Genomic DNA, 26,374 nt, shown 5'->3' with positions numbered 1-26,374 from the left:
CTGTGTATTCCTGTGTACTGGTGTCAGTGCACTGCCACACTCCAGTAACAGTGTATTTGTGTGTACTGGTGCCAGTGCACTGCCTTGTTCCAGTAACAGTGTATTCCTATGTACTGGTGTCAGTGCACTGCCATGCTGCAGTCACAGTGTATTTGTGTGTACTGGTGTCAGTGCACTGCATTGTTCCAGTGACAGTGTATTCCTGTGTACTGGTGTCAGTGCACTGCCATGCTGCAGTCACAGTGTATTTGTGTGTACTGGTGTCAGTGCACTGCATTGTTCCAGTAACAGTGTATTCCTATGTACTGGTGTCAGTGCACTGTCTTGTTCCAGTAACAGTGTATTCCTGAGTACTGGTGTCAGTGCACTGCCATGTTCCAGTAACAGTGTATTCCTGTGTACTGGTGTCAGTGCACTGCCATGTTCCAGTAACAGTGTATTCCTGTGTACTGGTGTCAGTGCACTGCCTTGTTCCAGTAACAGTGTATTCCTGTGTACTGGTGTCAGTGCACTGCCATGTTCCAGTAACACTGTATTCCTGTGCACTGGAGTCCGTGCACTGCCTTGTTCCAGTAACAGTGTATTCCTGTGTACTGGTGTATGTGCACTGCAGGTTCCAGGGCCAGTGTATTCTCTTTCCCAGTGTCAGCGTGTTGCTTGTCCCTCTGCCATTGCAGTCCTTGCACCACTTTCACGACTGACCGTGCATTCCCACGTGCCAGGGTCAGTCTAGTGCCTGCCCCAGTGTGGGAGTGCTCTCTCTCCTAGGACCAGTATATTCTCTCTCTCTCTCAGTGCTGAGGGATTCCCTCTACTGCTGCCTGTGTATTCCCTCTCTAACGGACACTGTATTCCTGCTCCCAGTGCCAGTGTGCTCCCTGTCACGCTGCAGTGTGATGCTATGTCTCTCTGCCAGTGTATTCCATGCACTACTGTCACTGAATGAGCATGCCCCGGTGCCCGTGTATTCTGTCTCTCTTTGGTGTATTTCGTGCACCACTTTCAGTGCAATGATATGCCCCACTGCCGGTGCCACTATCAGCCTGTCCCAGTGTAGTCCATGACTGTCCTCACACCCTAGACCTTTAGCCATGCCTTTTTAACTTTATCAGGCTTGCTGTCAGCGTAGCGTAATGCATTCAAGTCGCTGCGCATTCACTCATTACCATGACAATGACAACGAAAGCATGTCAGCCATCATATTTCCCCTGTGCGCATGCGTGGGGGTGCTCCCGCTGTGCCGCCTGCTGCGCCTAAAAAATATTAACTGCCTGTGTGACGCAGCAGTTAATTAAGGACAATTTAGCTATTGTTACACATCACAGTTTGACATTTCTACGACTGAGTCATTCCTTTGTTCAGGTTGTCTTCTGCAGTATGTGCACTTGTTGAAATTAAATGCTCCGATGTTAATTGATTTCGAAGAAACGCATAATCCATGGATGGATGCAAATGAGGGCGGCCATAAACAGTCATAAGCCGCAGATAAACTCAAAATACAGAAGCCGCTAAAAAATGAAGAAAGAGGCTTTTTGAATTGAGCAGGGAGGGGAAGTGGCAGGCAGGTAATGAGTGCCGCCATATTGATGAGCAGTTGAAGGCACTCTAAAGAGGACAGAGATTGCTGCTGGTGCAATACCAGCGTGGAAGGCTCACACGTACCTTCTAACTGTGTCTGCCACGTGTCTTTAACTCCTGTTAGTGGTGAAAACATTTTGGAAGGCAGTGGGCACACAAGCTTGTGTATTAGTGATAAGGGATGTGGACTTCTTACTGAGGTGGGTGCCTCCACTGGTGTCTTGTGTCATCCCATGTTATTAAAGGACATTCTTGTGAACACAAAAAAATTAATCATACCTTATGCAATGAAATCTGGTGCTCATATATAAGGCACTCAATGCCCTTGGGCCAAGTTCATGCTATACAAAAAAACATTTTAAAAAAATGCAACAAAAAAAACCAGCCATAGTGCAAGCAGTAGCATAGTGGTGAACAGACCCCGCTCTAGGAATTTTTAATTTGGTGGGCCAAGGGTGCATTCTGGTGAGCCCGATTTGTCACTTATATGTCTAGCCAGGCCTGCTTCAGGGCTCTCCTTTATCTCTATTAGTTTTACAAGGGCCTGTAAAACTCACTCTTTTCTTTCCAAATCTCTATCTAAATGTGATCACTCTCAAAAAGTGTTGAGGTGAGAGTATCAGGCAAGTGACATTTCTCGGAGTCGCCCTCATGACTTCAACCTCGGATTCCCTCACTGCCACCTTCCTCCAGTGCCCCTCATCTCTCCATAGCCCCTCCCTGTCATGACCTCCTCTTCAGATTCCCTCACTGCTACCCTCCACCAGTGCCCCTCATCTCTCCGTAGCTCACCCCACCCCATGACCTCCTCTGCAGATCCCCTCACTGCTACCCTCCACCAGTGCCCCTCATCTCTCCAAATCCCCTTCCCCTCGTGACCTCCACCTCAGACTCCCTCACTGCCACCTTCCTCCAGTGCCCATCATCTCTCCGTAGTCCCCCTTATTGACCTCCTCCGCAGACCCCCTCACTGCTACCCTCCACCAGCGCCCCTCATCTCTCCAAAACCCCTTCCCCTCGTGACCTCCTCCTCAGACTCCCTCACTGCCACCTTCCTCCAGCGACCCTCATCTCTCCGTAGTCCCCCTTATTGACTTCCTCCTCAGATTCCCTCACTGCCACCTTCCTCCAGTGCCCCTCATCTCTCCATAGACCCTCCCCCTCGTGACCTCCTCCTCAGACTCCCTCACAACCGCTCTCCACTAGTACCCCTCATCTCTCCATAGCCCCTCCTCCTCATGCCCTGCTCCTCGGACTCCCTCACTGCCACCCTCCACCAGTGCCGCTCATCACTCTGCAGCCCCTTCCCCAGTAACCTCCTTCTCCGATTCCCTCACTGCCACCATCTACCAGTGCCCCGTATCTCTCCATAGCCCCTCTCTTATATGCATTGGATTTTTATTTGTTGTATAGCGCTAATCGTAGTGTAGGGTGACACAGTACTTTACATCACACACACATTATGCAGAGACAATGAATCATACAAGGACGTAAATCAGTCTGCAGGGAATGTCACATAAACCAATGAGGATTACAAGGTGTAGGAATCACATGTCATCCATACTGGAGGGCAGTATATTTTAAGAGGGCTTCGTCTGGAGAAACACAAACTAAGGATTTAAAGAGTACTCCACTGCTTGGGGGTTGGCTTTACTAATAAAAATGTATATCTGCCCAAACTAACTCTTTTTAGCAACATTAGAATAATGAAAGACTTGGGAAGTTCTAACTATATCACAGCACACAAAAAAATAAGTTCTAACTATACCTTTCAGGCTCGCATGAAGCTCTATGATAGGATTATAACTTCTGAACTGCAGGTAACACAATAATCTCTGTGACAAAGGCAGTAACCCTCTGGGCTATCCACATAAAATAGTTTATCTGAGTTTCAAAACTACCAACAGACAAAGGATTGCTCTCCAGCAGGATTATTAATCACCAGAGTTATCTGGACATTTTTTATTGTAAATGAAGCATACATGAAGTATGTGTCATGCTGGGCCTTCCTGGATTTTAATAAGAAGAACACATTGCCACACATTCTCTTACCTGCTGGTTCCTCGTCACAGACAATCTGATAAGCAGCTGCGGGCCAGGAAAGGTGAATCAGGATAAACAAACTTTTTTCCCAGCATGGAATAGAAAAGGAAATATCCAGGCAGCAGAACGGTTAAGGTTACAGTTAAGGTTGCCCAGTGCCAAAGAAAGGATTTGGGTCCTTCCTGTGACCCAATGTACCTACACGAGTGGGGAGGGACACAGCTCACCTTTCTAAAAGGTGAAGTGTGATTGGGGGTGCCTGTGAGAGCGCCCCGGCCAATCACGCAACTCCTTGGAAGAAAAACAGAACGTTTTAAATGAAAGTGGCCATTTACTATTGGCCTTCGAAACGACACTGCAAGGGCCAGGCTCATTTTTGGGTGGGCCAGACTCATGTTTGGGTGGGCCAAGCTCATGTTTGGGTGGGCCAAGCTCATGTTTGGGTGGGCCAGGCTCATGTTTGGGTGGGCCTGGCCGACCCAGCTCACCCGCTAGAACTGGGCCTGGTAGTGAACGTTGTGAAATTTGCAAGTAAATAATGCCTGTAAGCATGGGAATGGTAATTTAGGAAATGCTAAATAGAAAGCACGCGTGAGACGCAAGTTCTTCAGGTAAATTGAGAATTAAACTTGAGTCAGAATAGAAGGCTGAGGGCAGTTATGATTTTTGTTGTTCTAGCAGGCGGCCTTTTGTCTGCTCCAAGCTGTCGTCTGGACCTCAACTACTTGTCACAAGAGTTCTCCCGCCTGACTGTTATTTGACAAGTTAGATTTCAGGCTGTGGCAAGCCGGGGGACTATTGAATTTCGGTGTCTAGTTGTAGCTCTTGGGTGGAGAAAATTGACAAATCAGGCTGAACATCCATACGCTGTATTCCACTCCTCAGCTGGACCCAGTTCCATTTATCCTACGCCCTGCAAGTGAATCTGCATAGGAGATATGCGTTATCTAATTTATGCATTAACACCTTGGCTGCGGCTGGAATTCCGCGCCGGTGCTGGACATTCCGATCGCGGGTGTGGTCAAGACGGCTCCCAGCCGTCATCAGCACACGCCCACCATGACTCATGATGGCTGGGAGCCGTCATGAGCACAGAAGGGGTTAAGGTAGACATTGAAATGCAAACAATCATTAATTTTATTGTAAGTGACACATATTGAAACGCAAATCCTCGAGTCTTTTGAATATGTAGCTAGCCCCGTTTAGGAATGAGTGACAGCAGCCTGCAGGTAAATGAAAATTGTACCAATACCCTTATACTGTAAAGTAATTTAAGGACATCAATGATGATTCTGGGAGGGCAGAGGGTGTAGAACTGTTGTGGCTAGAATCCTCCCCTCATCCCACTTGGTTATAATTCTTGGGTTTTTATATTATAATGTTGTCCGCGCCTACAAATGAGGGAGGGTTCCTTTCAAAATATTAAACTCAATCAAGCAAGCTCACGCTCCCTGAAAATTGTGATTGTGCTACAACACAACAAGCAGTGGCAATGCTAATCAGTCGTGTTTACCTTTACATAAAAGTAAAACTGGCAGGCATTGCCAATGCTTGTCTATAACAGTCTTCAGCGTCTGTCAAAATTGACGCTGTAGCTTCTATATTTCCACTGCAGTTTTTCTACTGATCACTAGTTGGCACTAAAATGCAGCAATTAGGCGTTGTTTAAACATGGCTCTGTTTTCTTAGATGAAATGCTACATTCATAGCAGGACAAAATGGCTAATCTATAAACAGTGAAACCAGAAAGCTCCTTTAGGCGGGTCAAACACAAATGAAAGCAAAGCTACTGTGACTGACATGAAAACCATCCAATCTTGAGCAAGGATTAGCTCTGTGGAGTATTATGTACAAAGCTGTCTCAGACAGTGAAATGGATCAGTCTGACCTGAACTTCCAGGCTAGGCAGCTTTTTGCCTTTCTGAACATATCTGCACAGGGACAAGGGCCATTGGTATGGTTATGAGTTGCATTTGTGCTAGAGTAATGTTTTTGGGGAGGCGCTGTTTTGGTATTATTTTTAAAATGCGTAAAGTAAGTACATGCTCTAGCAAATCCTTGACTATATGTGGTCATGATGTGATCATGATGATGCACCAAGGGCCATGTATGGAGCAATGAGGGTGGGTGAGGATGGGTGGTCTACTCTGTAAAGTATTGAGAGGGGTATACTTAAGGTAGTGTTGCAGTGAATAAACTAGACCTCCTCCTCACCACAGAAACATGATTCACAGAAACCATTTGAATGCAGAGCCCCATGACTGTGTTCTCACCCCACTCACAGACAAGCTAGAGGAGGTGAAGGAGTTGCTACGATAGCACAAAACACCTTCATCTTCCCTGAGGACCTGTCTAGCAAACAATTCAGTCTCCACTCAAGAGAACTCCTGCACGCGCGTGAAGGCCTGACCTCAAACGCCTCTTTCAAGAGCAGCTCACATATCACTGGCCACTACCTTAACACAGACTTCCAACTTGGTGTACAAATTAGCAAAGTCTCCTCACTTCCGGTTTTATGTCCAGACCACAAAATACTTATCTTCCAGTCATGACCCTCAATCCATAGCACACTAATACAACTCACACAGATTGCAGATCCTTTCAGTCAATTCAAACAATTCCTTTTTTATGTTCTTGGATGCTGAAGCAAATAATGGGGGGGACCCAATCTTAAAACCCTTTAGGACTCTCTATTACATGAGGGGGTTTCAGAAAAAACCCACTTCTTGGACATACGTGGCTAGTGATGGTCAAACAAAGAACTTCTACCTGATGTTTTGTAGACCATACTCACGACAACCTCAAACCGCTCATCATTAACAAATCCCCTCCCTCCCTTCTCAGCACACTTCCCAAGCGCATCACTCAGGTCATGGAATCTGGTGCTCTCATCAATATGACTAGACCCTTCTTGGTCTGGTCAAAGAAAGTTGCTGGAATTTGGAAATCACACCAGTCACACTTGTTCCTCATAAAAAAAGCAATTTCGGAAGTCAAAAAATAAGATTCCTTCGGCGAGGCACTAGAAGCATTCTACAGCCATCTTTATTCATCCATACACTACTTCGTCCATCAATCACATTTACTCTGCTGCATCTGAGCCACTTTCTTAAAGAAAAAAAAAAGTGAAAACAATCAGATCATCCATAGCCCTGGCCAAAACAAATCACCAACCACTATCCACCCTTGTACAACTTCAAAAAGAACAGTGTTGATAAAAGTTTCTTCATCTCACCACCATCCGATTAAAAAGGGTCACGATAATAAAAGGCCACAGGCTATCCAAAAACGCAGGGGACCCAGCCCAGCTCCTTCCACCACAGCCAATCGGAAATCTTGGTTTGCCCTATGACAGTATTCTTTAAAACTCAACAGATCCTCATAAGCAAAAGTCAACAAGGCCCTGAAAAACTCTCTCACCAATTGTTACTTCACCCACAACATTTCAAATGTTACTAAACTATTGCACACACTCCATGTAACACAAAATGATTGTAAAAGAGAAAGGTAATTACCACTCATATCGAGTGCCAGATTGAGCGTTGCATACCATTGACACCCATCAATCGAGGATCCAGTCTCATCCCAGAATCAAAACCAATCTAATACTAGTGTTTGATGATCTGCAAGTGACTGCAGGATCAACCTACTAGACCTCTGTGCTGCTGCAACATAACACTTGACCATCTCCTGACGGGTCTCAAATCTTCAAACCACCAACTCAAATCGTTCACATCATTCCTGTCCGACTACACTTAGGCCCTTATTCTGGATGGCACAGTAAATCATTTTGGCTGAAAATGGCTGAAATGGGATTACACGTGATGTGGTGTTAACCAGTGCGATAATTCTACATATTTTTTGAGAGACAAATTCACACGGTAATATCTTGCAAGTGTGTGCCCTATAAAATGCCCATAATTACAGGACTCATTGCAGGAACACTGATTTCAGCAAGTTATTCCCCATTCCACACTACCCTATAAGGAATCTACTTGTGATACCACTGTAATACAGCATCTGTTTAACCAACACCCCAAAAGTAGCATTGGGTGCAATAGTATCACCAAGTTAATTTGAGCCTGTGTTTTCCTGTGGGAACCACCTCTTAACTGTCAGCACCGGCTCTAGAAACAATGTACCACATGGTGGTGCTGTCTGTCAAATTTTGAGATTAGCACAACAACAGTGTTTAATAAGGCAATGCACATTAAAAATGAATGACATCTGTTGCTCACACCATTAATATAGCTTTGGGCCGCCTGGGCCAGTTTGAACTGTCACACTTGTAGCAGTGCGATGGTTAGTACTTGTTTTGGTTCTGTCATTGGCAGTGGTGGCAGGGGCAATGACTGGTGCAGGCTGCAGTGGCCTCCCGAGAAGGGCCTTGGCACGTACTTTTTTTTAAACAAATTAGGCACTGGTACCATTTCAAATAATGACCGCTCAAAATGAGGGCCTTAGATTGCAAAATAGAATTGCATTCCCTAAGAGCTCCATTGCCCGCAGAGTCCAAGAAGGCTTTCATCTCCCTATACCCTTCTCCAACCTGTATGTCAAACCTGTAAGGGACCAACTTCCCTCTGCCCATTGGCATCTCCATTTCACTGCCGGTGACATGCAATCCTACCTTTTTTCTCAGGGCCCACCAAGTCCAATTATCTGTTTCTAGGGGCCTTGAGACAACCAGGTTCTGGGTTTGGGACAGCATTCTCAAGCTAAAGGAATCAAAAACAAAAATCCGAATCCCTGGCCCACTCCAGCTCTGTAGGAACACGAACACGCTGTGCCCCCAACTAATTTGCTGAAATATTAGAACTCAAACGCAAGGGAGAGAAACTTTGTGGTCATGGGGGGCGCTGCATTAGCATCAGAGCTAAGGTAGGAGCTGACATAAAAGTCATTTTTCTGCCCAGTGATCCTCATGAAAAGACTGATGTGACTTTCACTTCTACTGTAAACCACTCTATGCTGGTCTTCTCACTTGGTAACGCTCTCCTTCACTATGTAACACCCTCTCGCCTGGCCTGCTCGTCCACCAACTGAGAAGAATCCAAAAGGTGCACCATGAGCCTGACTCGTCTGTGCCTCAAGAAGGAAAATAGTCTCCTGAGAAGTGTTAACTGGTTTGTTATACAAGCCAGACTTACCTTCAGAAGTCTCTTGCTCTGTCTGGAAGATGACACCCTTGCCTACACTAAGAAGCCAAACAACACACACTTGTATTTACGCCACACGACGAACAACCTATCCACCTCTCATAAAACGTATGTGATGCATGCTACCTCGAAAAGTTTTCTTGGCACGAGCCATCCAAAGAGACATGCTTGTAGTGACTTTTTAAGTGTTGAAGTTGGGCAGATGTCTCAACTATCCAGGGAATTAGTTCCAGAGGTCCGGCACTTAGATTGAGAAGGTGACTCCCTTTGGATTTAAGTTTGTCCAGTAGGAACAGAGTTTCATAAACTTTTTCTTGGCTTCCAAGGTTTCTCTAAGAAAAAACCTAACGTGAATCTAAGTTGTTAATATATATATATACATAAAAAACCCAGATAAAGCCAAATTCAGTCTTCAAAGTGGAGTCGGGGAAGGAATCTTCTAGCAGGTGTGACATGGTCCCTTTTGCAAAAGTTAGATACAGTAATACAGAAACAGTAACAAAAGCTAATGTTTCTCTGTCATCATGCCCTGCTTCTGAAGTAGACATCATCTGGAAATTGAAGATGCACCAAGTCTTGTGCAAAACATGGATGAACTGAAAACCCTAGGACCATTCAGTGAAGAGAAAAAATACTGTTCTTTTTACACAGTCCTGCATTGTTAACAGTCGCTACCAGGCATTGTAGAATGTTGCTTTGTTTAATTACATATTCTTCAGCTTTGAAACATGTGATGTGACATCACTCACCGAATGTCCTCTTTAATTTGTAAACAAAAAAGTAAGAGACAGAGTCCAGACATGTTCTTGGGAGCCCACTGATGCTGTAATTGCTGAATATCAAAACTGCCTAGTCTCGATTACACCTCATGCCTCTTTCTTCCACCTCTGTAGACTTACATGGGCCAATTACGATGAGTTTCGGAAAGTCGGAGGCTTTTTGACACTCATTGTCGGTTTCACTTCCGACTGCCTAATTACAATCTGGGCGGTTGGAATTGAAACCGGCCTGTCATTCTGTCCGGAGTCCGAAGGGCTCAAGGATCCCGTCGGGCAGTCGAAGACCGGCCCTTATCCCAAAGGACGGCATTTCCACAGTTTGGATAACGATGATTGGTTTCCGACAGGTTTTCCATGCCTGGGTTTCCAACATGGAAAGCCAGTCAGAAAGTGAATCTGAGGGCCCATAGCAGGGCCCCCGTCTCTTTGCGGCAACCGGTTGGGGGCCGATGGGGCATCTAGTGTGCACCCCTATTGGTCCCTGCACCATGTGGCAGACACCTTGAGGTGCCAGCCACGCGGTGCAGGGTTGAACACTATCTCCCATTTCTCTGTGGGAGCTTATGCTATGACCGGTTTACGGCCGTCGCACAAGCTCCCATTGAGAAATGGGAGTATGCGACCGCAACATGTGTGGTCGCATTGTAATTGCGGTGTCAGGCCTGCCGACCAGAGGTTGTTCGGTCCCGAAACAGCGACGGTGTCAGGCGGAGGCAATTCTGACCTCCATCATAATAAGGCCCACAGTCTCTATCTCACTCTGGCAGCCGCTTCTCACCCCCTGCTTTCTTTCTTTTTCACAGTCTCCCTATCGTCACCTTCCTTCTCCTTTCTTGTTTGATTTTTTTTAATTTTTTGGTCTGTACCATATTCCCAGTCCACAAAAAAGAGTTTTGGTGCCTACCACCTGCAACGTCTGGTACAAATTAAGCACTGGCGCTTGCTTGCCCCTCGTCATCAAATTCTGGTATCTGTAAATACAAAACCTAATGTCCAGGTAAACCCAGCACTCTCTTCCGCCATGTATCTATGTTATTATAGCTAAAGGTATTTAAAAACAGTGTGTTATAATAGATCTCACATCTTTTTAATGCAGAACCACTAGATGACACGCTATAACTACAAATAAGCACATTGGTCCTTCCAATATTATCCAGAGTTTTTTTACCCACTATCAACCCTGGACCATTCCATAATATCGCATTTCTCTGCATCGCAGGTAATATTCTCTAGAATATTCTCCATAGGTCCACTCTTCTGCTTCACATCCCCTCACTAGTCTTATTATTTTTTCCAGAAAATATTCTACTAGTAGCAGTCAGAGGGATTTATCACTTCCGCCTTTATATATATGTACATGCTATGTGTACACATGTGACTAAAAATAGGTAAACCCCCTTTTTTGTATTAAAAAATCCTTTTTGTACCATATCTATCATCTTGGGAAAGAGATTCGTGCTGCTGGACTGTATTGATCACTATCATTCACTATCAGATTTGTATGACCCCACTGGGTGTATTCACGCTTTAACCTCTTTGGTTAACTCTCTACTTTCCCTCCTTATTTCCTAAGTCTTCATTCATAAGGTTATAGGTGCTATGTCATAGCAGTCTGTGTAAATTATAATATATTACAAAATAGCGATCTATCTGACCACTGAGTGTATAGGATGCTAGTTTATGAAATGTTAAAAGTCATATATTTGTCTATGCAAAACTTATAGAATGATCATATGTTGACAAATGTTTCTTTTACTTGCAGAAAAAAGAAAAACATTGCACTGCCCCTGCCCTTTTTAACTTTTATATAGATCTAGTATATATGTTAGTTTGTTTTTTCTTGTTCAAATTTCTTTGGCCCTGAGGTAGGTGATTCAATAACACACTATCACCGAAACGTACGTAGGCCGTACATCCAAAAAAGATCTGGACAATGAATCAAAGATTGGTCAACGACACACAGATCAATGATTAATTGGTGGAATTCTTAAATCTATGTTCCAACAGTGAACCACCAACTATATCTTCGGGTTATTGTTCTAGTTTGTTTAGTTTTGTTTATATGTTGTCATGTATTTTTAAATCAATGTAGAGGTATGACTGGTATGTGAGAGTGTATGCATGTTAGTAATATATTGTACTGTTAGGGGCACTACCTTTTTCTAAACTGCACTTTATTCAATTGCACAAATTGTATAATGAACGTTTATGAACTTATGTCAGTGATGCTATGTGACAAAATAAAATATACAGATGCACAAATCTTTATAAAATAATAGTTCAAACTAAAATCTAAAAAATGATAAATAAAAATATGTTTTAGTAATATCTTGATGTCTTGGTTTCTGTCTTTAGCAACCTTCACATGTAAATGTTTCTAGGATATATTCCTTTGGTAAAAGCAATATAGGTCCTTCTAGAGGTACCCTTTATGCCTAGTTCACGCTTGTCTGACACAAAGCCATCCTTCGAACTCCACCAGGTCTGCATTGTGCTCCACGCAATGAAGTAAACTCTACACCTCTAACATGGGGCCATGTATATACGTCTCATTACAACTTCTGCATGGCAAGATCAGTGCAACCATCATCAACCTCTTTGCACCTTTCTAACAGGATGCATCTCAGCTCTACCTTCAAGGTGCTATTAAGTTACGAGTTATGCGCTTTACAAGTAAATAAACACAACCTCTTACCTTAACCATGCACTCAATAGCATATATGGGTAGCTAGGGTATGGAAAACAAATTACTCAGGCGTCTGACATCTACTGACAAAGAGCATCATTTTTTGTAATGTTAAATGCATTGGAATAGCCCGTCTTACCCCTTTGGAGATGTCATAGTGCTTGGTTGGGTGGGTGTTCTACTTGCAATGAGGCCGATGTAGGGAGCTCTGTGGTATATCACTTACATTGTTATATTTTTACCACCTCAGTTTGTTGGTTGTGCTATTTGCATGCCACTGGTTTTCTTTGCAATTGCAGTTGATGGGCAGGGTTATCCTGTTACTCAAACGTTTGTAACGGTGGGGTTACTTGTCTCCCTGATGTATAGTGCACTGGAAGTAAATTGTTTCATTTTTTTCTCCAGATTTGGTTTATGGATACTACAGACACCAGCGGAAAATTATCGAAGAGATCGACTGGTCATACACAGGTGAGCAATCTTTGACACTGGCTCTAAATAGTAAGCGTTTATTAGTGTTTCAATCAGAAGTTCAGAGCTTTCTGCAGGGTGTGCAGCCAGGACCGCGGTGGGGCAGTAAGAGACCCTTTGCAGGCTACACTGCCTGCTTCCGAGGTATTTTTATCTTGAGATCCCAGTAGGATAATATACAAAGTGCTCCCTGGAACATGGTTGAACCCATCCTGATTTTTAGGGACCAGGATGAGACCAAATGATGAAGCATGACACCAATAGGGTGTGTGAGGGTCCAACAAAGTACATAAGGTCTTGTCAACCTATTAGGGCCTGATTATGATCCGTTTCGGACCGCAACCGACAGCTTGTCGGTTGCGGTCCAAACCGCATTTACTGCTGTGGTCCGAGTGAAGCATTAGGATGCTTGCAGTCAGAGGCAGCAGTCAGAGGGATCCACCGAGCCTTTCCGACAGGCTCATGGAGCCTGTCAGTCGGAAATTCCTCATAATCCCTGGCCGGTGTTTCCACTGTCACGATGATGATGTCGGTTTCCGACAGCCTTTCCATGTCGGCCTTTCTGACATGGAAAGGCTGTCGGAAAGAGACATTGGGAGCCCCTAGCAGGGCCCCCTTCCCCCTGGCCCTTTGCATCTAAGAGGTGCCTGCCACACTTTGCAGGAATTTTCACAAACTCCAATTTCTCTATGGGAGCTTGTGCTGCGGGCCTTAGGGTTATATTATGTTATGTTAGAGTTAATTTATAGAGCGCCTTTCACCAGAAGGTCTCTAAGCGCTGCAACATAAATCAGAGGTCCAGTATCACCACGCGCAACTATCCACGACTTGCATCAGAGTGGGCTTAACTAAACGCCTCTGTAAACAGAAGGGTTTTCAGTCTCCTCCTAAATGGTAGGAACCTGCTTTCCTTGCGCATGCCGCCAGGCAGTTTACTCCAAATTTGGGGAACAGTGACAGAGAATGCCCGCCCCCTAGGGTCGTTCTGTTAAAACGTGGGCAGGCTAACAGACAAGAATCTGATGACCGAAGGGTGCGACCGGGAACATAGGGCCTGAGGCGATCTTTGATGTATTTGGGTGCCTCTCCAAACTGGGACTTGCGAGCAATGCACAGCCACTTGAATTGAACCCTTTGCTTAATGGGAAGCCAGTGGAGCTGCTGCAGCAGGGGAGCAGCATGGGCTTTTCTTGGCAACCTAAAAAATCAGCCTTGCCGCATTGTTCATGACCACTTGCAGCTTTCCCAGAAGTATATTGGGAAGCTCAATGTAGACTGCATCTATGAGTGACAAGATTAGTGTCATCACGACAGTCTGCATACTGGAGAAAGACAACAAGGTCACCTGTTTCTGGAGTTGCCGCACCAGGCCAATACAACTCCCTACGACAACAGATACCTGTTTTATAGGGTTAGTCCAGCATCCAGATTTATGCCTATGCGCTTTACTGCTGGCACCGGGATTGGAGTGGTGCCTAGCTCGTGAGGCAAATAAAGCACCAGGGTGAGACCCCTGTGGTCACAGCCAGTACTTCTGTTTTGTCTGTATTTACCTTTAGGGAGTTAGAGGTCATTCAGTTCATGGTGAACCGAAGGATATTCTGAACGTTACCCTGAGCGGCTAGATCGTTGTCAATACGCACGATTAGCTGGGTGTTGTCGGAGTAATTAAACACCTGACAGTTTGTTTTAGCTAGTGCATCTATCAAAGACTGCAGGTAGATATTTAAAAAGTAAAGGGGAAAACGCAAAGCCTGAGGGACCCCCCCTTGTACGTTGCCCTGCCTAGATGTACAATCTCCCACTTGGACTCTTTGGGACCGATCCTCCAGGAAGGAGGTAATCCATTGGAGGACCATCCGAGAAACTCCCAGCCACCGGACACGGGCTAACAACTGTACGTGGTTCACCGTGTCAAATGCGGCTGAGAGGTCCAAGAGGATTAAGGCTGTGGAGGTTCTCGTGTCGGCTGCAAGCCGCAGGTCATCCAGCACTGAGAGCATCACCAACTCAATCCTGTTGTGCTCCCTGAAGCCAGCTTGCCTAGTGTGTAACAACTGATGTTGTTGTACAAAGGCCGAAAGTACTCGAAGAATGTTGTTCAAGAACTTTAGCCAGGAAGGGGAGTCTAAGGTCAAGCTTTACATATCCTGGAATTGATTTTGGTGTGGATGCTGGCTTAATACCTATATGGGATGTCTTTTGGTGTAGTGATACTCCCAGACAAACACTATTCAACTGTACCAACTTTAATAGGAAAAATTATGGGCCTCATAACGATGGCGATGGGAACCCCACCGCCAGGCCGTCGGTGGTGGTCCCAATGCCGTCGGACCCTGCATGACTGCTCACCGGGTTATGAAGTCGGTGGGCTGAGAGATAGGACACCACTCATCAGATGGGCTCACGGAACCCGTTGGTGCGTCGAAGGGACTGCAATCCCTACAACAGTGGCGGTGCCTGCTCAGGCACCGTCGTAGGGATTACAATGTCCCTTTCCGCCGGCTGTTTCATGGCCGTTAACCCACCATAAAAAGGCAGGTGGAAAGTGACTTGGGGGCCGGTAGTGGGCCCCCCTTACCCCCTGGCCCTCTGATATGGGCCCCGGGGGCACCTACACCTATGGTGCCCACTACATATCCCTGCACTATGTGGCAGGCACTGCATGGTGCCTGCCACATAGTGCAGAGATATGTGCAATGTGTTTATTTTAGACTGTGGTGTATGCTACAGCACACAAAATATACAGATTGCAACCACCTTGAAGGCTATCCCATCCTAATCCCGATGGTGGGACCGCTGACAGCTAGTAGGGTGGTCCAGTTCCTGACAGGATGTTGGTCGGATGCTCGTCTGACCGCCATCATAATCAGGCCCTAAGTTATGATATAGCACTTCATACTATAGTTTTTTAACGCAGGGTTACTATTACCCAATTCAATGGCACTCAATGGCACTCAATGGCATTCAATGGCACTCAACTTCAAAAACATGAAAAGCTTTAGTTGGCCTTAGAAGGATATAAATTCATGCTTTTCACATCACATTTGTTGTCAGCTGGGTGCTCTAAATTCGCTGAGACTTTTTGCTGGCCTCAGGATAGTAGCAGAGAAGTACTGTATGGAAATAAATTAGATAATGGTGATCCAGTGGCGCACCAAAAACAGATAATCCAATACCATATACTCGCCTGAGCCCATAAACACACACACTTGGTTGAGAAAACCACTGGAGTCAAAGGGTTCGATTCACAGAATAGCTTAAGACAACATCCTAAACTTACTACTTTTGGTATTCACAGAAGGCATTTAGTAGTCTTAAATTAGGATTTTGTCCTAAATTAGGATTTTTTGTCTTAAATTAGGATTTTGTCTTAAGTTAGGATTTTGTCTTAAATGAGGATTTTGTCCTAAATTTGGATTTTGTTTAAAATTTGGATTTTGTCTTAAGGTAGGATTTTGTCTTAAATCAGGATTTTGTCTTAAGTTAAACTTAAGTTTGTCTTAAATTTAACTTAAAACACTATCCTAATTTAGGACAAAATCCTAATTTAAGACAAAATCCTAATTTAGGACAAAATCCTAATTTAAGACAAAATCCTAATTTAAGACGAAATCCTAATTTAGGACAAAATCCCAATTTAAGAAAAAATCCTAATTTAAGATTACTAAATGCCTTCTGTGAATACCAAAAGTAGTAGGTTTAGGATTTTGTCGTAAATTAGTTCTGTGAATCGCCCCAAAGTTTCTATAAATTTCTCATCACAATTTTCAAGATTGTTCTTCACTATACCTGACTAATCTTTCACTGATCCAAACGTTCTTTCCTCTGGTCGATGGACCATTAGTTGAACTAGTTGATGGTGAAAATGACATAAGTTGACTTATTCTTTAATTAATGTAAATAACCAAAAACTCGGGAAAGGTTTAAATCTTTATCTAAATTTCAAATGCATGTGAACCATCTCAAATACACAGTGCAGTCACCGGCATTCATTGGAAAGAACATTCAATTGAACACATAGGGGCCCATTATGATACCGTGCGGATCGTCACCGCCCGTATGGCGATGGCGATCCGCCCGCTAAAAACCACCGTCCGCTCCCTAATTCCCCCCGCCAGATTAACAATGGCGGGGGGGAGCCCGGCAGACGTAAAGACTAACATGGTGCCGGTGTCTGGGAGGCACCGTCATCCATATTAGCATCTGTGCTGGGATGTGCCTTTCCGCCACGAAAAGGCAGGTGGTTTCTGCCATGGGGGGCCCATTGCCATTGGGGGCCCCTGGGGGTGGGGGCTGCACATGGGGGGTACCTATTGTACCCCCCAGCAGTTCCATGCACAACATGGCAGGCACTGCACGGTGCCTGCCATGTTGTGCATGAAAGTGCACAACATGTCTTTCTGGCATTGTGGCGGGCGCCACAATGTCAGGAATGCTGGATACCCCCGCCACTGTGGTGGGCGCATCCTAATGTCCCCCACGGGACCCCCACCCTTATGGCGGGCGGTCCATTTTGCATCGGGATGGCGGCGGACTATGTCCGACCGCCATCATAATGTCCCCCATACTTTGGATTCATGCAATGATCAATGCTTAGAAAGGGAGAGGACAGAGAGAAAATAATATCTGCAAGTAGCACCAAATTATAATTACCAAGGATGGTGTGAAGACCAACCCCCTGGCCCTCCCTGGGATAGATCAGGCGACAAAGGCTTCAGGACAGGAATCAGGGCAGGATAGGTGACCTCTCTAGAATACCGATAACTGTGTTGCACCCCTCTCTGACACTCTCTTCCTCCTCGAGATTCTTCCGCGATCTTCTTTCTAATCCTAATAATTTAGGATAGCAGGCTCTGCATTCGATTCTTCATCAGCATCTCTCACTACTCTGACAACACCACGGCTCACAGCATCTCAGCATGAACGTCTCTAACTTCTTCTCTAACTAACTAAAACTATCTCAATTATACCTTGCGTTCTGAAATGTACCACCCATTAATGTTTCAGTATCGTAAAAATACAACATCTGATTGGTCAGGCAAGGGGTGGAAGATCATCACACCATGCTTAGATGTCACTTTATTCTATCAGCCCATTGTTCACAAACTCATCCACTTAATTTGTATTAATTCTTTATTTACCACTCCGCATTCACATTTCATCTGCAACAATTGTAAAACAGTCTAGCATGTAAGCTCATTCTTTAAGCTTTTCACTGCCGGTTCTCAGGCATTCTGCGTCCTTGTCCTCTTCCCGACCCTTGTGTCATCCTTCCGGGTTGAATTTCAGTGCCCATAAGCGAATGTCACATGGCTCAGCTCACTCCAGTCATAGACGAGAGGCCCAAATGTGCACTAGTGATAAAGTCAGAAAGACAGATGTTACTTTAAAAAATAAATGGTTTCACTGTATACCACCCATTTCTACTCTATCCCAATTTATTTATTAATTCTTTCCCCACGTTATCATTAGTAAAATCACTTGATTTAGTTTCAAGCAAGCAGATGCAAAGCACGCAAGCCTTCAAGACGCCATATTAGTACCTTCTGCTCATGCACTAGAATTTACCTCCAAGTAACAGCTCCTCATATTGCGTAGATGCAATGGATGCATGCGTAATAAAGATTTCCTGTTTAAAGCCATTTGAGAAATTCGTTTGAGTTATTCACATTAGTAAACACATCCGCAATCTTCACTAACCCGCGTGTTGGTGTGGTGCACATTAGTTTTACACAAAACAGTTTTTAATACTTGTTAGTGAGTTAAAGGAGCGGATTGCCTTTGAGCAAGTCTCTTTTCTACGAGTCCTTACTCCATCAATGATATTTACAGCATGGAAATTATTCTGAATTGTATTTTTCCTAGTAGCATTATTCAGGATAGAGGTGTTCAGACAAAATATTGAGTCAGTAATATCAACTGACACAAATATTGAGTTGGAAATATCTTGACACAGAAATATTTTGAGCAAAAATATTGTGGACAAGAATATCGATTTTAAGGTAAGTAATATCAATGTTAAAAATATTGTTGTTAATAATATACATTTGTAATTATTTGTTTGTTTTAATATGTATGCTATTTTTATATGTTTTAAAATGGTTATTTGAATAGTGTTAGTTTTTTAATATGGTTTGTAAATTAATGGCTTTTAAATGTAATGTAATAGTTTTTTGTTATTTACTGTAGCAGGTTGTGGGGTTTATTGGGGAATAGGGTGGGAAGTAAATTAATTACAAATACTTAATAACATTATTAAATGACTATTAATTATTTATTAGATAATTATTTTTTAATTTTATAATCAATATTTTTTAGTTAAGTAATAGGTGCAGGTTGTGGGTTTTGTAGAAGTATACAGAGGGAAGTACATTAATTATAATTAATTAACACATATTTTAAAATTAATATGAATTATTTAATTGATCATTATTTAAGTTAATTGCATAATTAATATTTTTTTAGTTAAGGGTTAGATGTGGGTTGTGGGGTTTGAAGGGGAATACGGTGGGAAGAAAATTAATGATAATTATTTAATAAATATTCTTAAATTAATATCTATTGTTTAATTGATACTTATGTTAATTTTATTTTTTTTTTAAATTTACGTTTTAGGTGCAGGTTCTGGGTTTTGTATGGGTACACGGTGGGAAGTAAATTAATTATAATTATTTAAAAATTATTTATTATAAATAACTATTTAATAGATAATTTTCTAAATTGTGTAATATATTTTTGGGGGAGTGTTTTGTGGTTTTTGTATGGTTAAAGGGTGTGTAGGAAATTATAACAATTAATAAATATTGCTAATTTTTATTAATTGTTTAAATTCTGATTACTTATGTAAATATGTAATTAAAATATTGTTCAGGTCATATGTGTGAGTTTTTGTTGTACGTATAATGGGTGGGAAGTTAATTAAATATAATGCATTTATTATTAGTATATTGGTAATATTAATTTTTAATTGATTATTAATTATGTACATTCTTTAAATATTTGTTTTTATATATTAGGTGTGGGTTGCTTGTTTCGTACGGCTAAAGGGGTGGAAAGGTAATTGAATGTAATTGTTTTATTAGCAGTTAATTAGTATTAATGTTTTAACAGATATTTAATTATGTAAAATGTGTGAATAATATACATTTAAATATACATTTTAGATGTGTGGTGTGTAGCTTGTAGAGGTATAGGGTTGAAAAGTATGTGAGTAATACAATGACAAAGAGTAACATTTTATTTTAAATTATGTTATGCTTTTTAATTGTAAATAATATTGTATTTATTGTTGTTATTATTTTGACAATAGATTTTGGTATTTTGATAAGAATTACATTTGTATTAATTTATCGTATGTATTAAACATTGTAATCAGTACATAATTTGTTCATTTAAAAAATATAGAGTTTTTTTATATTTAAATATTTGTATTTTTTATTATATACTGTAGTTTGAAATTATTTTTTACTTGAAGTGAAATAGTCTGTTTCTAATGCCACATGGAGTGCAGTGGCAGTAGTGAACTTTACCCCTTTGCAATTTAACACTTTCCCTACTATTGCACTGACTAGAGGTGGAACAGTACATTTTTCCCCTCAGTAATCCAACAAATTCTCCCTACTGTTGGACTGAGTGGAGTGGGAATAGTAAATTTTACCCCTCCACAATAAAACACTTTCCCTAGTGTTGTACTGACTGAAGTGGGTATATTAAATGTTACTCCTTCACAATCCAACAGTTTCCCTAATGTTATATTGAGTGGAGAGGGAATAGTACATTTTACCCAGCTGCAATCCAACCCTTTTCCTACTGTTGCACTGACTGGAGTGGGAATAGTAAATGTTACCCCTCCAAAATCCAACACTTTCCCTACTGTTTTACCATGTACCTCCAGTAAGCACCACAGAGCTGCGTTGCAGAGAGGTGTAAAAAGGGGAATGGCCTCGGACTACATCTCTGCAATGCAGCCCTGTGGTGCTTACTGGAGGTACCTGGCGGGCTAGTTGGCTCCAGGGACCCTCAGGATTGAATGGAATTAATTTCCCAACTTAAAACTCGCCACTGAGTGCGTTTGCACAGTGGTGCAGGGAGGGGGCAGGACCTCGGCGAGTTGCTGGTTCCTTTTTTAGGGGGGGGGGTCTTTTTTGGGAGGGGGGCTGTGTGGCCTCCCTTACCTGGGCCACTTCTGGCCTCTCCGTTGGGGACTGTGGGGGAGCCCCAATGCCACCACGGTCCCACTGGCTCACCACCTCCTGTGGGAACCGGCATTGCTTTTGAGCAAGGGTAGCTGGTAACATGCAACTCTCCTTGCCCAAAAGCAATCCTGCTTTGCATCATTTAAGAGAGAGCAGGTTTTCCTGCTCTCACTTCAATGAAGCAAAGCAAGGTTTGGTATTGCAGGGCGGGAGCCATGCTCCCTCACTGCCATATCAAACAGCAATGTACCGGGGTGGGTACCCTGGGACATTGCAGGAGCCAGCCCTGCGGGGCATGAAGGGCTCCAGGCGGGGGACCGCGCTGTCCCCCTCCCTACGAGTGCAAAGCCCCGGGGAGGTGGTGGTCCCTGGGCCTTGGGGGTCCGTAACGGACGCCCACATTTGCTTGAGCATCCCCCCCCCCCCACACAGGTTATTTTTTTAAAAAATGAGCCCTGGGGAGGTGGCGGTCCACAGGGCTGTGGGGAGGGGGCTTCATACCCCTCCGTGTTTTTGTTACAAAGCCACGGGGAGGTGGTGGTCCCCGGGGCATGTGGGGGGGCTCGAGCTCCCCCACACATAATTTTTGTTTTATAAAACATGACATCCCCTTGGAGGTGGTGGTCCCCGGGGCTCCCGGAGGGCGCATGCCCCTCCCAAATAAAGAAAAAAGCCCCGGGGAGGCGGTGGTCCCAGGGGTTGTGGGGGCCTCGGGGGGCCCCCACTAAACAATTTGGCATTGCCCCAGGGACCTGGCCCACCCAGGGGCTAACAAATAACAAAGCGTGGGACCCCGCGCTTTGTTTTTTAAAACGTTTATTGGCAGGATTTGCGCACCCAGCGCGAAGTCTGCCATTTAAGAAAAAAATGTTTTTTTTGTCCCTGTGGGTCCCTGTGGGACCCCCTTAGCAGGCCTAGGGGGTCAGGGTGTTTGAACCCTGCCCCTTTACTTGTTTTTTAACGTCTACTTCAATGGCTGCCAACACTTTCTGGTTTAGAGTGTTGGCAGCCAATCAGAGTGAAGCTCGTGCCTGGGAGGGTTCACAAACCCTCCTCAGTTTTCAGATATCGATATTTTTCTTTTTTTAATTTCTCAGGTACTACTGAACGGAGTTACACCATTTAGAAAAAAAAGGTCACTTTCTGAACCAAGGACTACCTTTTTGCCAAGTTTGGTGTAATTCTTCAGCAGTTCGGGCTGCAGCCTGTTCCAATTTTTCCTATGGAAATTAACATGGGGAAAATGCATCTTGGGACCCCCTTTTTTCTCGGTGCTCGCTTCAAGAATCACCCGAAACTTTCAAGATAGGAGCTGACCGGAGCGGACCAACATTTTAGAAAATTTTGCGAAGATTCATCAACCGGTGCCAAAGATATTGGCATAACAAAAACGCTTTTCCTATGGAAAATAGGTCCTAACTATAGCTACCTACTTGCGACTGCCAGTAGGTAATATATATACATATATACATTATCTTTATTTCTTTTTTATATTATTACATATAAAAAGTATCAAAAATAGTATACATTAAAAATATTAATTTAATAACGTTTTTAAATTAGATATATGCAAATAAGAAATATGTATATTAATATATATATGTTTGGCCACCAACCGTGGCCCCTACAAGAGCAAACGCGAAATGGCTATACATGTTGAATGTCACTTGTTGTAAATGTGAAAATACCAATAAAAAGTATTATAAAAAAATTTAAAAAAGAACTATGCATGGATCCAAGAAGAGTACTACCAAAGTTAATATCAGCATATGTATGAGTGGGATGTGCAAGATTCATAATGAAAGTACTAAATATGCATAAGTCGGGGCATACACATCCCAAATTACCATAGGCAACGTTTGAGGTGCAAACCAGTGTTGAAGACTTTTCTTTGATGCTGGTCTATCCCATCCCATTAGACCAGGAAATACGCCCAAGAAGAGGCAAACTAACAGCGAAGAGTTCTGACATATAACACTGGGAATTAAATGCAAACAACAAGAAACAGCCCCTCTAGACCATGCTGACCTAAGCAAAACTTCACTGATGTGTCATTGAAACGTATCGTTGGTTGAACATGTCACACAAACCATTCTTTGACCTAGAGGTCTAGTAGTTTTCCAAAATAAATTGTGATTTACATTTATGCAAATTACCAAACATTTATTGATACTGATAGTTCAAATATATTTGTGTTGTAAGTTTTGTGGTAAGCTCACACATTCCCTTATACTCTGAGACCTATTTGCCCTCTGGGCTGGGTGGATATTTATTTGATGTTGGTGTGTCCCATAATTATCCTCCATTATGTTTTGCTGACACTCCATGCACTCCTCAAAAAAACTCCACTTTTGCCACACCTTCTTTTCTAACTGAGTAATAATGTGACTCAGATTCCTTAGGGGCACGTTTACTATTAGTTCAAGCAATGCGGTGCAGCAAGGGAACTTTCTGCAGTTTGTTGAATAAAAGGGAGAGGGAAGAAATGTTCCATATTTACAAAGATACGGAGCATTTCAACTCTGTCTTTGCTCTGTGTGTTGTTTTACAAAGACAGGAAGCAAGTGAGTAAGAAGCTTCTTTATTCTGATAGAAGTAACGGCCCCTGGTCTGCCCCAGCTCTCTCGTCAACCGGCCTCTCCGCTTCCAAGAATCCACACGCCGGATTCTGGAAGTGGAAGCATCATGCCACTAGAGAACAACAAGCAGTTGCCAGGCAGTTACTTACAAAACATAACACATCTCCTTTCCTTAAAAACACTAACATGGAAATTATATATACAGAGCTATAATTAATATATGTATTTTTTATACTACAATTTATGCACAGACATAATCCTCCAATGCTCTTGGTTTCCTTTTTATGCGGGAGCTAGATTCTCTACATGGTCTCTCCACGCTGCCATTTTCCTCACACCTCCTGGACCATTCCTTTCCTTCCGCTTCTCCATACATAGCCACCCTCCTGGTATTCCACCGATTACCATCGGACAAATTGAGAGTGTTCCCCCTCACTTCAATCACAGTCTTGGGGGAAGAAAGTTTCGAGCAACCCTTCTTCTTCACCCCTCCTACGCATACTCTGACCGACATTCCCTTGGTAAATACCTTTTCATTTTTTCACATTCATGTTGTGTCTTAGAGTGTACTTAGTCTTATACTTTACTGCGTACACCATGATAGTGGTACTTACTTAGCAAGGTTGCCATCCTAGCTGAAACCGCAACAGTGCACAGTACGCTGCCCTTTCATTAGACAGAATGGGCTTTCCCCAGTTGCTGAATGTGGTGTAGTGCGATAATTTCAAAACATATCATGCACTCGCTTCTTCCAACATGTGTTGCTGGCAACGGCAAGTTGACTGCTCTCACCCAACACGCGATTTAATTTTTCCACTAAAACATTACCCCAGGGATGATAAACTGGGATTTTGCAATGGTTGATACCACATCTTGAAAGGAACAAACTAAATTAAACTGACACGAATTGAGGATCATTGTCCATTAGTAAGTCAGCAGGGCAACCCTCTTTCCTGAATATGTCTTCACTAAAACTTATCACATTTCCGAATTTTACTTCTCTTATGAATGCTACTTCAGACCATTTTGTAAAGTAATCTATCATCACATCTGCATACCTCTCACTAACGCCCAGTCCCTCAAGTGGCCCACAGATGTCCATCCCAACCTTTTCCCATGGGCATTTGGGCAGAACTACAGGATTGATTTGTGTTTCCTGCATCACATGCAATCATCTCTGGACGCCAAAGAGGTGCAGTCCCAAACATACCTCTCCAACTCCTTGTCCTTACCCGTTCACCAGAAATTGACTTGTGCTTTCCTCTTCATAGCTGTCATGCCTCCGTGTCCTTCATGAAGCAAGGTTAGCAACATATCTCTCAGGTCAACAGGTACTATCAGCCTCTCATTCCTTCTCATGATACCGTCCTCTACTGAAAACTCATCCCAACGTCCTTATACATAACCAGATCCTCATTTCCTCAATTAGGTGCACACGGTACAGCTTCCATCAATTTGACTCGATTGGAATCAGCCAACAAAGCTTCCTTCCACTTTTCCCTCCTGATAGCACTACACACATCTGATACCTCCGCCACCACCTATTTATCGTCGCCATCTTAATTTTCATCATCAATCGGCAACCTAGACAAACATTCAGCATTAATATTCTTTACGCTGGGAACTTACTTTATAGAAAATGTATACTCTTGGAGACGGCACCACCACTTAGAAATTCTATATGTGGCTCTCCCAGCCAGCAGCGGTTAGCAGTTCAAAATGTATCCCTCAAACATAGATGTGAAAGTGTTGTACACCCCACCAATAAGCTAGAGCCTCCTTTTCCATCATCGAGTATGAGCTCTCTGCTCCTTTCAAAGTGCACAAAGCAAAAGCCACCACTCTTTCCTTTCTCTCATGCACCTGCATAAGCACGACACCCAATCTGCAGTTGTGAGCATCTGCGACAAGTATGGTTTTGTCACAGGGATCAAACGGTTTGAGAGCTACAGCCCTCACAAACGCTTCTTTCACCCTTTCAAATGTAGTCTGGCACTCCTTGGACCTCTGAAATCTCACCCTTTTTTTCATCACTTCATGCATTACATACACTATGGCAGAAAAATGCTGAACTAACTTGGCGTAGTACTCCCCAAGACCAAGGAACGATCTTAACTGATCCCTGTCTCGCAGAGCAGGAGCAGGAGCCTTCTCAATTTCCTTAACTAAACTTATTTTCGGTTTCATCCCTTCGTAAGATGACATGTGACCCAAATAGTACACTTCCTGGATGCCACATTAGCATTTTTCTAAACCGATGGTAAGGCCTGCACTCTCCAACCTTTGCAACACTTATTTCAGAATGACATCATGTTGGTTCTTGTCCCCAATCCCCACACCAATACTTCATCTTGAAACACAAGTACCTTCGACAGGTCCTTCAGCACATCTTGCATGACCCTTGGTAACACTGAGGATACAGAGGCTAACCCGAAGGGTGCAGATGAACTGAAAAGCTCCTTCCGGCGTTATGAATGACATTGGATCCCATCCTGGTCGCCACTTTTACAATGACAGGAGACAAGTGATTAAGAAGCGTCTTTATTTGGATAGAAGTAACGGCCCATGGTCTGCCCCAGGTCCCCCAGCAACTGGTCCCTCTGCTTCCAAGAATCCACACACCGGATTCTGGAAGTGGAAGCTCCATGCCACTAGAGAGCAACAAGCAGTTGCCAGGCAACTAATTACAAAATATAACATGCCGCCTAGGACCAACACAGGCACCCTTGCCTTATAGTGCAAGGATTCCTGTGTTACGGGCAGGTTTGTTTTTGTGCAGAAACTGATCCCTTCATGCTCAAAAACAATCCTTTGAGTCTTATTCCTCTTTCGGCGTACGTTGCAAAATTCTGCACCCATGTAAAAAGGAAGTAAGGAGGAG

General features: G+C 43.4%; 1 protein-coding gene across 1 annotated transcript in view; it reads left to right on the top strand.

The window, feature by feature from the left end:
• The window catches only part of PTPRZ1 (protein tyrosine phosphatase receptor type Z1), a 652,698-nt gene that overhangs the window by 204,228 nt on the left and 422,096 nt on the right, over positions 1 to 26,374 (top strand). The window contains exon 2 of the mRNA XM_086966862.1: positions 12,651 to 12,716. Coding sequence (XP_086822988.1) covers positions 12,651 to 12,716 — 66 coding nt within the window. The remainder of the gene's footprint in view (positions 1 to 12,650; positions 12,717 to 26,374) is intronic.

The sequence above is a fragment of the Lissotriton vulgaris genome, chromosome 1_1, assembly GCF_964263255.1.
Source record: "Lissotriton vulgaris chromosome 1_1, aLisVul1.2, whole genome shotgun sequence".
NCBI lineage: Eukaryota > Metazoa > Chordata > Amphibia > Caudata > Salamandridae > Lissotriton > Lissotriton vulgaris.
Note: the sequence above shows the minus strand (reverse complement) of the source record. Positions and strands in the feature narration are given on the sequence as shown.